General features: G+C 35.4%; 1 protein-coding gene across 1 annotated transcript; it reads left to right on the top strand.

The window, feature by feature from the left end:
• Positions 1–653: 653 nt before the first annotated feature.
• Positions 654–12,733, top strand: LOC149543533 (spindle pole body-associated protein). The gene is made up of 3 exons (XM_089798324.1): positions 654–1,219; positions 6,415–6,556; positions 12,303–12,733. The coding sequence occupies exons 1-3, from the start codon at positions 912–914 to the stop codon at positions 12,384–12,386; spliced, it is 534 nt and encodes a 177-aa protein (XP_089654450.1). The 5' UTR covers positions 654–911; the 3' UTR covers positions 12,387–12,733.
• The last annotated feature ends 1,483 nt before the right edge of the window (positions 12,734–14,216 follow it).

The following is a 14,216-nucleotide window of genomic DNA, read 5'->3' as shown; positions in this document are numbered from 1 at the left end:
TGATTTAAGGTGTAGGATATCATTCTTCCAACTTATCATCATTACATTTCTAACTAACCTTTGGCTTCATTGGACCTAGAAACCCAATCAAAAGTCAACTCAATGTTATATTGTATTCATCTATCTCACCTAAACCTCTTAATCCTAGGCATTCTTATAAAGACTTACCCTAACCTTTTCCTAAGCCTTATTTCTTGCCCCTCCGATGATACTTGTTACATGATTATATATTTCTAGCTTAATCCCAATCCTCCTTCAATCTAAGCCATCCATTTAACCTCTTAAACATAGTCTTTGGTTTTGCTTCTTTAAATTTCTATATCTTGATGATCCATCTCATCTACTATCATGCTATGAAACCTATGCTACAATTTGATCATCAAATCACTATTACAAAAAGACTAGCTTATTGAAGTAATTTGGGTATTAAGAACAAACTAAATAAAAATAAAATAGATTCTATTTCAAGCTTAATAAAAAGAATGAAGATAATCAAAATAGAAATGTATTTATAAATATTTCTTATTGTAATAATAATTTAATAAAAAACAATTAAGATATACATTTGATTCCTTATATTCTTTATTTTGTTGTGCTCCAATCTATTTTCTTGGGGCTTTATTAGATGCCATACACTATGCGACTTACAGAAAATATGAAAACATACATCCATCCATTCTTGAAAAAAATCCAACCCTATTTTCATTTCTCCTTTCTGTCTTATTTTCGTAAATTCATTCAATCAAACAATTCTCTTTTAGAAGATGGTTAAGCAGGGAATGTATAATGGAGCTTAATAGGATCGTTGGAGGGGGAAAAATGCCTCATTGATACACCTCACAGCGTTTTGATTACTTCATAAGACATTTTTATCACCGAGCAGACAGCTAGCGAAGTGCAGCGACGTTACCATGGTCACTCTGGTCGGTTCCTTCCCTCTTTCAATTGTTTGCAGCAGCTCTAAACATGAAACTCCAACTTTTGCATTCAAATTACTCTCTCATAATGTATACCCTATTTTCACCAATAGTCGGAAGATAGAATTGTCCAGTAAAAGAAATACATGGCAAAGATCTACAATCAGAGCCCACGACAAAGATAGAATGGAGGAATCTATGGATATATTCATGGAGGATGATGGAAGCGTCAAAGACATGGACGGATACCTAAATGCCCTATCTTTGGAGTACGATTCCGTCTGGGACACCAAGCCTGCATGGTAGCCAACTATCCCTTAGTTTAAGACAGTATTCATAAAACTTAGGTTTATTTATCCGTGGAATACAAAGTAACTAAAATTCAGTCTTAATAAAATTTACTGAAAAGTTACAGCCTCCCAGTCAAGTTTAAAATTGACAAACCTCACCCGAAGTCTCAGCTTCTGTGGCATAATTCTTAATTTGTATTTTAGATCTCACTGAAGTACAGTTAACAAATTTGTAAATTGTGTATTTTGACTTGTATATTGCCCATTTTATGAGTTCATTCTTTTTTAAATGGAGGTTCAGACCCCCCAGCAAGGAGCAAGGTTGCTCAGTTGAGATATAAAGTTTGTGAGCAACCAAGTCAGTGAGGGCCATCTCTAAGAAATTTTGTTACTTAATATGCAAGCATGAGCTTAGAGGCTGAAACCTCTTAGCTCTTCTGCTAATAGCAAAAGAACAGAGAGGTGTCCATTCCACTAAATTTGCCCAGCCTCATTCCTTATGATGTCATAGTCTTGCAAGCACCCAGACTTGGTTCATGATGGGTTCATTTGGCACCATTCAACTGCACGAATTGATCAAGAGCTCATTGACTAAACCTATTTTATAGTTTAGTTAAAAATAGTATAACAGGAATCCACAAGTTGATGGTCTTTTTGGATTTCCTTTTTCTGTATTTTATTGAGAAAGTGGTCCACAACTTAAGTGTCCTTGTTAGTAATCAAATTCAATATCATTGATGTGTTCCGTTGACACCTTATGATTCGAAATGATGAACTTGGAGGTGGGTCCTTGTTTATAAATCATAAATACAATGTTAGAAATGCTCGGATGCCAAATTTATTGACTAAGAACTAGGTCTCTGCATTATGTTCATGACTGATATTAATACCCTAGAAAAAATTAGGAGGGTATATTCTGGTAGTTATGTTTGTGTCGATTCTACCTGTTCATAATGATTTTATGCAAATGCATGGACCAACATTTTAGTTGTCGTAAATAACTTTTTAAGTTTCTGTATGCTGGCGCAATAGCAATGCCAGTCCTATAGAAGCATCTTCTTGACTTACAAACATAGTTTAGTTTGTACTTGTACAGAGTAGCGTTCCCTTAAGTCGCTAAATATGAAACACTTTCAGTAAGATACATGTGATTTTATATGTATTCATTTTATACTGTTCTTAGATTTCAGAATGATTTTTTTTTCTTGCTGTTTTGATAAATTAACTTTGTTTAAGGGTCCAGTATAGTTTATTTAATCTTTTTCTATCTATTTTGGTGTTTGGAAGATTGTAAGGAGCCCATGCCAGAGTTAAAGAACTCACCTAGACTTGCCCAAACTTGCTGGGTTACTCTAGAAAAGGCAATAGACTTGGGACCTGGGTACCCAGCGAATCTGGTCAGACCCACTGAACTTGGTGAGTCCAATCATGCAGACTTGGCTGCAACTGTCTTTTGATTGCAATTTTAAATGGTGCATGAAAGTGTGCATAAACACTTTTTAAACATATGTAGTGAGATTCCTCTACGGCACATAACTGTCAATTTGACCCTAAGATTTTGAATTTGCCTAAGATTTTGAATTTGGTAACATAAATGAGAATCCACTCATAACTACTAAATATAAGGAATATTATCTACAAAATATAAGCTAACATACTTATTTAATGTGATGACATCTATTATTTTATAATCCACAGGGGTGATGCGGAGAAATGTAGGCTAGAAAGTGTTGCCTCAAATACCCAAATATAGAAACTGATATGTTTGGCATCTGAATTCTTCGAGTTTGGTTGAAGCAATAAAATCATGAAAGATTGTGTGGTCTAAAAGGCCTTAATTTGGCTTAGTGGCAGGGAATTTTCTCATTGATCCTGCCCTGTGAAATATTCTAGTGTTGCCTCAAATAGCCAAATATAGAAACTGATATGTTTGGTATCCAAGTTCTTTGAGTTTGGTTGAAGCAATAAAATCATGAAAGATTGTGTGGTCTAAAAGGCCTTAATTTGGCTCAGTGACAGGGAATTTTGTCATTGATCCTGCCTCGTGAAATATTCTAGCTAAAAGATACAAAATACAATATAGGAAAAGCTAAGAACAGCAAATTTTATTTATACTTTTGATATCCATGACAGTCTACAATTTATTGACATAAGTCCGGTAGATGTCCTAATATTCAGAATGAATTCTAGGATGAAGCTAAATGCTGATTGGATTCTAGACCCTCAGATTTAGTCCTGTTGTTACCTGGTGATAATGGCTTCTGGTAAGGGTTCTGTCCTCCCTGACGGACTCAGAACTTCCTTTCTTACCTGCTAAGGATTGCTGCTGCTGCAAAATGTAGATGGTGATGGCTATTGGAGGGTTACATGAACATCCCTAGAGCTTGCTGACTGTACCTGTCTATTTGTCGCTGGCACTGAAGAACGCTGTTGCTGCATATTTCGCAAAAAGAAGCTTTTTTTTATTAATTCTCAAAATATGTTTTCCTATTGTCAGTCCTACCTTGTTATGATCACCATCAACTTGACTTATTGAATCACGGCTGTCGATTATCTATCAATATCCTTTAATCTGAACTGTTGACTGAAGTCCTAAATTCTATATTATCAGCCTTGATTTCTTATCTTGGCTAACCACGGTCTTTGAATTTTCATGCTATCATATCACATTGCAAATTGATGTTACAAATTTGAGTTGGAATTAATCCCTTGTTTACTATTTATAATTGATCAATCACTCCCAAGATCTCAAGGAGATAACTGAGTGCATAAGCCCTAATTTATCTGCATATAAGTCATAACTCAAACTAAATCCTTATTTTAGTGAGATAACTGACAAGTAATGAAACTAACTTGTGTTAGTTGAGAAGAAGGTATAAAAGGAAAGACTGTCTTAATCTGACTAACTGTTGACAGGACCTATATCTCCCAATTATTTGCTGGTAGAAATTCCATTGGACATTAAAATTGGAAAGGGAGTATTGTAAGCCCACCCCCAAGCGGCATCCTCTTTCTGGTCATGGAAGACGTATTAGCATCTCAGTTACTGATTCGTGGCACCCTGACTCGGAAGCAGAAGTGGATGCATGCGGGCACCAAAGTTCATCAGGATGCCCTGTGGATGTGCACAGGAAGCACATTGAGGGCATCCATTCGCTCTAGTTTGAGCATCCAGATGCCCTGGAAGGCTGGATGTGCTTCCTGTGCACATCCACAGGGCATCCATGAGCATCCAGATGCCTCCATGTCAAAATCGCCCAGTCAACTCATTTTTTGACCAAAAAACAACTTAAAAGCACATCAAAAACATGTGCAGTATATCATTTTTTAACATTATTTTGTCTCCTAATTTTGTATTTTTTTGATGCTTCATTACTTTTATATATTTTTAGCATTTTTATCAAACTATCAAATGATTTGATTTTCTATATTTCTGCCATTTCTCTGCATTGCATATTGATATATATGTATATATAAATTTATATAAATACACACACACGCGCATATACATACATACATATATATATATGTGTGTGTGTGTGTCTATAAAGATATATAAATACACACACACACACACACATATGTATATATGTATGTGTGTGTGTGTGTTTTCTTGCATCCGCATCTGCATCTGATTTGGCAACTTAGATTAGCATACCTGCTGTTAATACCTCATGCCTCTCCACACTATATTGCCATGCATATTTCACACTCTACCTTGTCATTGGAACACATCTTAACCAAATGCACTTGCCCCTTTCCCAAGCACTTATTTGTCAGGCCCCAAGTCCTGGTTAAAGGATAACTGTTTCTTCTGCATCTCATTGTGGGTCCTGTCACCAGACTCTTTAAGGGGCGTCCTGTCTCTTGATTACTTGTGGGTTGAGAGGGTGCAATCCCCAATTTCTGTGGAAAAGATTTGTGCAGGGTCCTCTATTGCAGTTGAGGTCCCTCTTGTACACACTCCTCAAATGGTAGACTCATAAAAGGATCTACTGGGAAAAAGTAGTCTCCTATGTCACCAAATCAAAGGTAGGACATAAAGCGACTATATGGTTCCAATCTAAAGACCTGTTTGATGGCTGTCTGTAATGAAGTTAGGCCAAGCGCCTCAGTCAGATCTCTGAGGTGCTCTCTGAACCCTCCCATGGAAAGGAACATTAGGCATCTGTCTCATACATTAGTTACCATCACTAGTATCCTCTGAAGTTAGCCATGCACTTGTGCAGCGCGCCTTGGTGGTGTAGTCATGCAAGCTCCCTAAACTGCTATTCAAGCTCTTGCCTCCAATTCTGTTTGCTTATCTCTCACAATAATCTGTTTGCTATCACATTGCAAATTGGTTTTAGAAATTTGAGTGGGAATTAATCCTATGTTTACTGTTAATTAACTAATCGATCACTCCCAAGATCTCAAAGGGATAACTGATTGCATAAGCCATAAGTCATTAACTGAAACTAACTCAATTTGGAAAGAGAGCATTACAAGTTCCTCTCCCATGGGATCGCTTGTCCTCAAGGAAGACAAGGCTGGTTGATTGAGGATGCTAGTCCACCCCCAAGCAACATCCTTCTTCTAGTGATGGAAGGCATATTACCATACCTACTGTTGATATCTCATGCCTTTTCACACCATATTGCCATGCATAATTCACACTGCACCTTGTCACTGAAACACATCTTTACCAAATGCACTTGCCCCTTTCCCAAGCACTTATTTGTCAGGTCCCAAGTCTTGGTTAAACAATGATTGTTTCTTGAACGCTAATGATCTTGAATGTATTTTTACAAGACAAGAAACACTGCTAAAGAAGGTTTATGGGCCTTTTCCGTATACAGTTAAAAGTGGTTGTTAAAAGTCATTGCCACATGTTATACTGATTTGTCATATGAGACCTTCTTTTAGAAGTCCACAAAGGGATTGTTTTCCTTTTCCCATAGATTTTCTTCAATTTCTTCCCCCTGGGTTTTAAGTTCACAATCAAGTGCAGTGGTAATCTTGAATCTCCCAATCCACCTACAGGTGGAGAACATGCTAATATGATAGCAATTGTACATTAAGTTGGGTCATAACATTCTGCACTTCACTTATCATTGGTTTACTATGACAAACCTCTTTCTGTTTAGTCTTGCTATAGTATTGTATTTGACAACTATTTAATTTTAACTGCATAAATCTAATTTTTGAACTATTATCTTTACTTGAAGGTGCCAGCCATGGACAATTGGTCTTACAGGAGTTCTAGCTGTTTGTGCTACATGGATCTTTTTTGATTCAGTAATACTTACTGCAGTAGTTGTATCTTTGGTTGGTGTTTGGTGGTACATCTTTCTATTCTCATATCCACAGGTATGCTTTCTGGTTGTGTTATAAATCTGCCTTGAATGATGGTTGGTTTAGGGATAAGATGTGAGCTTACCCAGGTCAGGAATATCATAATCCTCACTTAAATAAATTGTTTATTAAAAGTAAGTAAAATAACTTTTGTTCCTTTAGTTGTATTAGCATTTTAGAGCTTAGTTTCAAATAGTTTACACCGCACATTAGGAACTCTGTACAATCTCTACACATTTTATGTGTTTGCAAATGCAAATTTGTGAAATTTTTATGTTTAGCTTGACTAGTTTTTAGGTTACCGTGTTCCTATCTTGCCTTGCAGATTTCATGCGAGAGTACACTTAAAGGACATGCATTTTAGTAGTAGTATTTTACATTCTTCCCAAGGCAGGAAAAATCCTCAAAAGCTAAACCAGAATTTCAATGATGGAGTCTTGACTTCTTTGGTGCCACTGCTATACAAATATTAATGCGAAATAATAAATATGACAACCAGTTCTTAACTTCTTTGTGATCATCTATTGTTTCCTTCTATGTTTCCTAAAAATATAGTACATTTGTCACTCTGTATCAAAAACATATTAGAGTTAGGCAGAAATAGAGAGATTTTTTTTTCAGAAGGGATAGGTTTGGCTGTCAAATCCATCATGTTGTGACTGCACCCAGGTAATGTGTCAAATAGAAAAGATAGAAAGTTGAACTGTAGGGTTATATGGGGACTTGAAATGGTTCTTCTTTGGTTACTCTGTATGAAAGACAATTCTATCACTCTCTTTGATTCTTATGCTCATCCTTGGGCATAAATACATCTATTAAGGTAAGGACTAAGGAAGTCCTCCTTTTTTGGAGGCAAAGGAGGATTGCTAGAGGTAGAATTCTCTTGAGAGAGCAGAAGTTCAGTCATTTTAGTTTTGGGGTTATTGGTGATTGAAGTTAGCAGTCACTTCCCATGTTTCTCAAGGATCACATGATTGCATGTAACCACATTTGGATTTTACTGATTTAGGAGCTAGTGAGAGAATACTGTAGTAGGAATTTTTTAAATCACCTCTTGAAACTCAATAGGTATTTATTAATAGATTTATAGATTTTGTTCAATAAGGTCTTAAGATGGTTACAGTCAACATGATATATATTATACAGTTAACAGCACTTGCGATCAAAAAAGCTTGTTGATTGTAGTGGTGAGATTAACCATTAAACAAAAAAATTAACAATTCTTAATTTGAGGTATCTTGAGACTGACTCAAAGAAACATGCCACATGGAAACATAATGACAAGATGCATGTTGTATAGGTAAGACAATAGCTTAGCATTCTAGATGACAAAGGGAAAGGTGCAACTTTGTTGGCTTTTCAATAGAGAGTGATATAGTGAGAGAACAATTCAATGATCACAGGAGCATTGCTGGCTATTAGATTAACTTGGAGCTTCTGCTATTTAGATGCTTTGCTGGCCAGGGTAACATTGCTAGGTTAGGTTCGGGGGCGTGTGTTAGAACAGTTATGGGTAATTTCCCTTTCCAGATTTGCCCAAAAATTACAATTGCAACAAATTAGGGTTACAGTTACATTATACCGAATAAATCTTTCTTCAATGATATAATCCTGGATTTTGATCCTGCAATCACAATATGAAAGACATATGCAATATACATATAAGCAATAGGGTTAGTCATGCTGCATTATATTCATAAACACATTGGGGTAAGAGACATGATGGGTCAGCCCGAAGCCATTTCTACTGCAAGCCTAAAAGTGGATGTCCACCAGAGCCCACTTGCTTGGCATTTTGTAATTGCTTTCGCCAACCATGTCTGGTATCCCTACAACCAGTTGCTATCTTATGGACTCAAATAGAGGTTGTACAGGGCTACTTGACTCTGCAGTGGTTCTTCTAGGAAGATCTACAAATCATATTTTTCATTGTGCTGAAAGATACATTATGGTATCTCATGAAGCTTTCGTATGCTTCATAAATGTTATCATTTTCTTTAACAATAAAAGTCATTTATTTATATTAAAAAAGAGGAGGGTTACAACATTTGAGATCCGTTCCATAATATCAAAACGAGACTGCTATTAGTAAGTCCAAAAGATTTTCCATTACAGTGCCTTGGTCATAACTTACAAAATTCTCTCTGCATCGCCTTAAGGCACTTCTACTCAAAGAAATAAGATTTACAATTATAATCCAAGACCCTCTAAAATTAAATTAATTCGAAAAGAGAAAAAACATGAATGCTATACATTTTCACTGCAGTAGTTATAGCTGTCCGCATATCTAATCAAAAGCTGGGATTATTGGCTGAGCAGCTGAAAATAGAATTTTAAAGAGTGAATTAGCCATAATATATGAAGTTTTGCTTTCCTTCATTGGTTCAGCATGGAGTCGAGAGGTAGTAAAATGCCTAGTTTTGGGATTGTATAATGGTTGTAGATTGTGCAGGATTATCAATCCCTGTGTTGATGGAATGGGAATGATGGAACTGATTGGTCATTTAGGATATATTGGGGAACAGGAAAGGGGAGGGGTTCAGACTAGCCTTATCAGGAGACAGAAAGAACAGTAAATGAAGGATTAGGAATGTTCAAACACACCTGGGAAGAGCCAGGGGCAAGATGAGGCTTAATATAACTGGGAGTATTCCCCACATCATTGCAATTTTCTCTTTAAAAATTGATCTCCCAGGATCTATGGCTTTCTTTCTTCATTTGAGGAGTGATCTGTAATATTGTGAGAATGGAGTTGACCTGTAATTGCAATCTGTTTTTGTTATTTTGCTGAAGGCGTCCCTATACTGAAGTTCTTGAACTTCAGAATTCCATCGATGGCCTATATTTACTCACAGCCAGTGCAAGACGATTGAAATAACATCCATCGTCAGATCATTTTAATTTTTTTAAAACATTTATTTATTTCACTCTCTTTTCATCGTACGTCCACTGGGCATTGACGATGAATGCTGCGTCCAATTGGTTTCCACCTGTCTTAATTCTTCATCGGTATCTCAATTCCCAATACTCATTTTTTGCCCGTCTCTTATTATTATTTTATTAGTTAATTGTTTTTTTACATTTAATACTACTCATTTCAATTAAAATGACGTAAATGTGTAGCTAAAGTTTTTTATTCACGTACAACAAACTTTTAAAAGATAATTATTAAATAAGTACTGCAGGTTAAATAATTTCTTAACTGATTTTGGATTTAATTTTCTTTAATTTTTATTTTATTTAATAATTTTAATATATATTAAAATTGAGTTTTAAATTTTTATATTGTCCATTTAATAAATGTAAAAATAGAAAAATAAATGTTTCACAATATTTTCATATTTGTTTGGACTATTGTTGTATGTAATTATAGTTTCAAAATAACATTAATCATTTTATACTAGTCGCTAATGTCATGATTAGGGTTACAATTAGGTTAACTGTTTGAATTATGATTTGTTTTGGATTAGAGGTTAGTAGTTTAGTTATGGTAGGGTTAGAACTAGGGCTGGGGTTAGGATTAGGGTTGTCAATAAAGTTTAGAGCTACAATTATAGTTAGAGTAAGAGGTTACACCATAGTTAGTATTATGATTAGGGTTACCATTTTTATTAGGATTAGTGTTAAGGTAAGGATTGAGGTTACATTTAGGAATATGGTTAGTTTTATGGTCAAAATTAGGGTTTTAATTATTGTTAGGATTAGGATAATAGTTCTGAGTTAGGAATTGTGTTTGCAATTTGAATTATGATATTGTATTTCAATAAATTACCTATCCTAAATATCCCTTCGGCATACCTATTGCACCTTACTAACGTGCGATTGCTAGTTCTTAACTGTTGCTGCTAAATTTAAAATGTCTACTAGAGAGGTTAATTGAGTCAGAGCCTTAGTTGCTTCTTTGGTTTGTTCTACTCTGCAACTTCAATGACTGATGTATTGAGGTTTATCCTTTAGTTGATCTCTTATAGGGGATGAGATTGGTAACTTAAATTCAGGCACATGATGTGTTAACGGAACTTAATTGTTAGCTATGGTCAAATGTTTATTGCTCTCTTTTTGTCTTCTCTAGCGTAGACCCTTTCATAGATGTCTTGCGCCATATTATCTCTCTTTTTCATTTGCTTTTCTGTTATGTAGTGAGTCTGTTTATCTCTCCAAGTCCTCCTTTCTTCTCTCCATCTCTACATTCCTTCTGGTTGCTAAATGGCCTGCTCCTGGTTTTTCGCAAATGTTAAAAATGTTAGGAGACTAGCTCTAGTAAGATACAAGAGCAGTAATTGAATGATTTAGAATTTTTAGACATTTAAGAAGAGCCAGGAGCAATATGTGGCTGTATTAAACCAGGACTGTGTCCTTGAATCACTTTGCTTCTCAACCAATAACTCCATACTATCTATGAAGAACCTTCATGTAACTGATTTTGATACATCTCCTGTAGGGCATAATTGGGTTGGAGCTGTAGTCACTTTTTTGGTTGTTTGTGGTCTATCATCTGCATAGGTGGTGTGTTTTGCTTTTCATGATCTCTTATAGGAATGATATGTGTAGCTCAATTTCAGGGATCTCTCCCATTCAAATATTCTATTTACCATTGAATGCTTTAAACTGATTGGTGATCTAGATATGTGTGGACGATCGTGACTGTCCTTTGCCTTTACCAGCACAGGTCCTTTGAAATTTGACAAATTGTCTTCCATCATATTATCTTTTTCCTTGTTTTGATTTTCTGTTTTTTTCGAGTCTGCTTAACACTTTTTTATGTAAGGAGTTGTAATCTTATTCTGGCTGCTGATTGGCTTGCTCCTGGTTTATGGTTGATGTTATAAATGTTAACCACGTTATTAAGTAAATGATTTTTAATCAGAAATGATCTCTGCTATACTGTGGAGCAAGATTTATTGGATCCACTTATGTATATTAATGACGGTAATACAGAAGATTGAACTGTGTTATAAATATATCTTGATCAACTTGTTGAGCATCCCATCTTGGTTTTCCAACTACTTTTGAGTATGCAACTGGTTCTGCACTCCTTTTTCCAACTACTTTTGAGTATGCAACTGGTTCTGCACTCCTTTTGCACAAAAGGACATGGATTGTTGATTCGAAAACTTAAGCAAGTAATAAAATCACTTTAAATTTCTGCATTGATCTCAGTATAAGGTGTGTCTTAAATTGGTTTAAAAAGAGGCTAAAGAAGACCCAACTCTCACTAAACTGAAAATTCAGTTCAGTATGCAGGAGAAAACAATTTTATAAAAGGCTTGTTTTGGAAAGAAGAGAAAATATTCTGTTTTTGTAAGGGAAGAACTTGATTACACACAAGGAAATACATAATGAAACTTTTGGTGTGGCGAATTCTGAAATCATCACTTTTCTATATAAATTTTTTTCCTCAAATATATATAGCTTTCTTCAGGATAAATTTAAGGACTTAATTACTTCTAGTCTGATAATCTTGATCTTGCATAGCATACAACTTCGTATTTGGATTGCTTGGAACTTATCAATGCCTTTCTTATCTCTCTTAAAAAATGTGTATAACACAAAAAGCGTGCTAAATATTGAACTACAGAAGAGTAATAATCAACCAGTTCAACTTTAATTTGCAACGCTCAGTCTGTTATTTCAACAGGTTTTCTAGTTGTCAGACAAGATTATATGGATATGCATTATAGACTGCACTTACCATGATCTGTTGACTAATCCCAGATTAAATTAGATGTTTTCTTTGAGGTCCTTGTTTCTTTTTGGGCAGGCCTATGCTGAGATGATTGCTGAAAGACGAAATAAAGTCAAAAGCGGCCGTGAAGACACATATGGAGCGAAGAAAGTTCAGTGAATTATTATTTAACATTGTTTCCAATATCTTGACATTTTAAATTGAGAAGTTATATCCAAAGCATTTAATTTATGTCTTCAAAATTGTTTGGTGTATATATATGAAGTTACTTGGTTCCCCTGTTTGAGGCCAGGTTCTGGTTCTGGTCAGGTTCCAGTTCTCTTCCGGATTTGACTCAGGTGTGGCCTGAGCATCCATGTGGGTTGTTCCGACTCTGGCGAAGCTATAGGGAACTTGGGGCTGTGGGTGCCGAAAAATGGGCCCCACATGCTTTAAAAACTATTTTGCACCCTAGAAAAATCCTTTTGCAAAATATGAAAATGATTAATGATGTATTTTATTTATAATTTTATTGGCAATTATGGATTTATGAGTATCACGCTTCTAACACACACACATGTATATACAGATATATACATATATACATCTGTGTGTATGTATACACACACACACACACAGAAGAACCCAAACCGAAGAAAAAAAATGTTTTTGCCGAACCTGTGTACCTGAACCAGAATTGGCACCTCACTATGTTTATGCCATAAAATTTTTACCTAAAAATCACAGTTGTTGCTAGTGTATTTTTAGAATTGAAACCCATTGCAAAACATTTTTGAAGTGGAACCACTGCTTACCCAAGGCGGCTATATTCAAGTCCACGCTGAAATTTATCTTCCTAATCCCTCGTAAGATGCAATCTTTTGATGCTGATATTCATATCATGTTAAGGAATATGTAGGTGAGATCAAATAACTAAATTCTATCATGGAATATACTTAAACAACTTTGCAGCATACATGTGAGTTTTTGTTACCTAATTATTATCCACACTGCCTGATGTATTTTTGTTGGTGCGAGCAATTAGAGTTTTTAAGGAATATACACGTAGATAACAAAGTATGGCTGCAAAGATAAAGAGATCCAAGTGTCTGTCAAAGACACTGCCTCCTAAAATTTCCTGAAATATATACAACACCATGCATAAATGGATCTGATTCTTCCCAAACTTGTAGGAGCCTCCATAATTTACCAAATTGTTCCCTTCTTCAGCTGTGTCTAGTGGGCAGTGTCCTCTTTGAGGATTAATGCCATGGCCCAAGCACAGTACCTATTACGTTAGCATTATCATTGTTCAAGTGTTACCTCATTTATATACTGCAAAATGACAACTCTTAAGGTTATCATCAGACTACGAAATAATAATTCTGCTAATTGTTCAAGTTAATTGACAATCAAGGAGGCAAATTATCTCTTGCGAGGATCCTACTTATATGTGGATAAGATAAATTAAAACAACTTCCTATGCAATCTTCTTCTACAGTGCAAACAAATACAGAATATACCAAAACAGTTCATGAAAATTCACGGCATTGTATTGCAATGAAAGATAGTGAGATTCATACATAATGTTGTTAAGATATAATTTGTGCTTTCCTTAATGGATGCATTGGTTTAGTGTATTAAGACTCTTTGAGCATGCTTGTCCCTACGAGTTGCAAAGCGAAAATAACACATATTCTTCCTTCGTGAACACCAAGAGGTACAATAAACAAGGATGGATATACTTTCTTTGTGTATTACACTTACAACCAAATTATGCAGTGTTGCCCCGAGTTTCTGGGGACAATAGGGAATGGAGGGATGAGTTTGTGGACAATTGTTTTTGCGAAGGCTGGGAATGGCAAAGGGGACAACTATATAAACTATTGGGAAATTTGCAAATATATATGACATTCATATGAAAATATGGATAAAGCATGCCATTAAAACATCATTGAACCTTAACATGTAAGTTTACAGCATTTCATTGTTTCACCACTCAATATGTAT

The sequence above is a fragment of the Cupressus sempervirens genome, chromosome 8 (genome assembly GCF_028749045.1).
Source record: "Cupressus sempervirens isolate cs-2001-9-10 chromosome 8, ASM2874904v1, whole genome shotgun sequence".
Classification (NCBI taxonomy): domain Eukaryota; kingdom Viridiplantae; phylum Streptophyta; class Pinopsida; order Cupressales; family Cupressaceae; genus Cupressus; species Cupressus sempervirens.
The sequence above is the reverse complement of the archived record's forward strand: the minus strand, read 5'-3'. Positions and strand labels throughout refer to the sequence as shown.

Bases quoted from the DNA above. Each gene is read 5' to 3' on its own strand.
- LOC149543533 (XM_089798324.1), top strand. From the start codon at position 912: ATGGTCACTCTGGTCGGTTCCTTCCCTCTTTCAATTGTTTGCAGCAGC. The intron at 1,220-6,414 runs GTAGCCAACTAT...CTTTACTTGAAG, and splicing joins TGGGACACCAAGCCTGCATG to GTGCCAGCCATGGACAATTG. The intron at 6,557-12,302 runs GTATGCTTTCTG...CTTTTTGGGCAG, and splicing joins TTCTATTCTCATATCCACAG to GCCTATGCTGAGATGATTGC.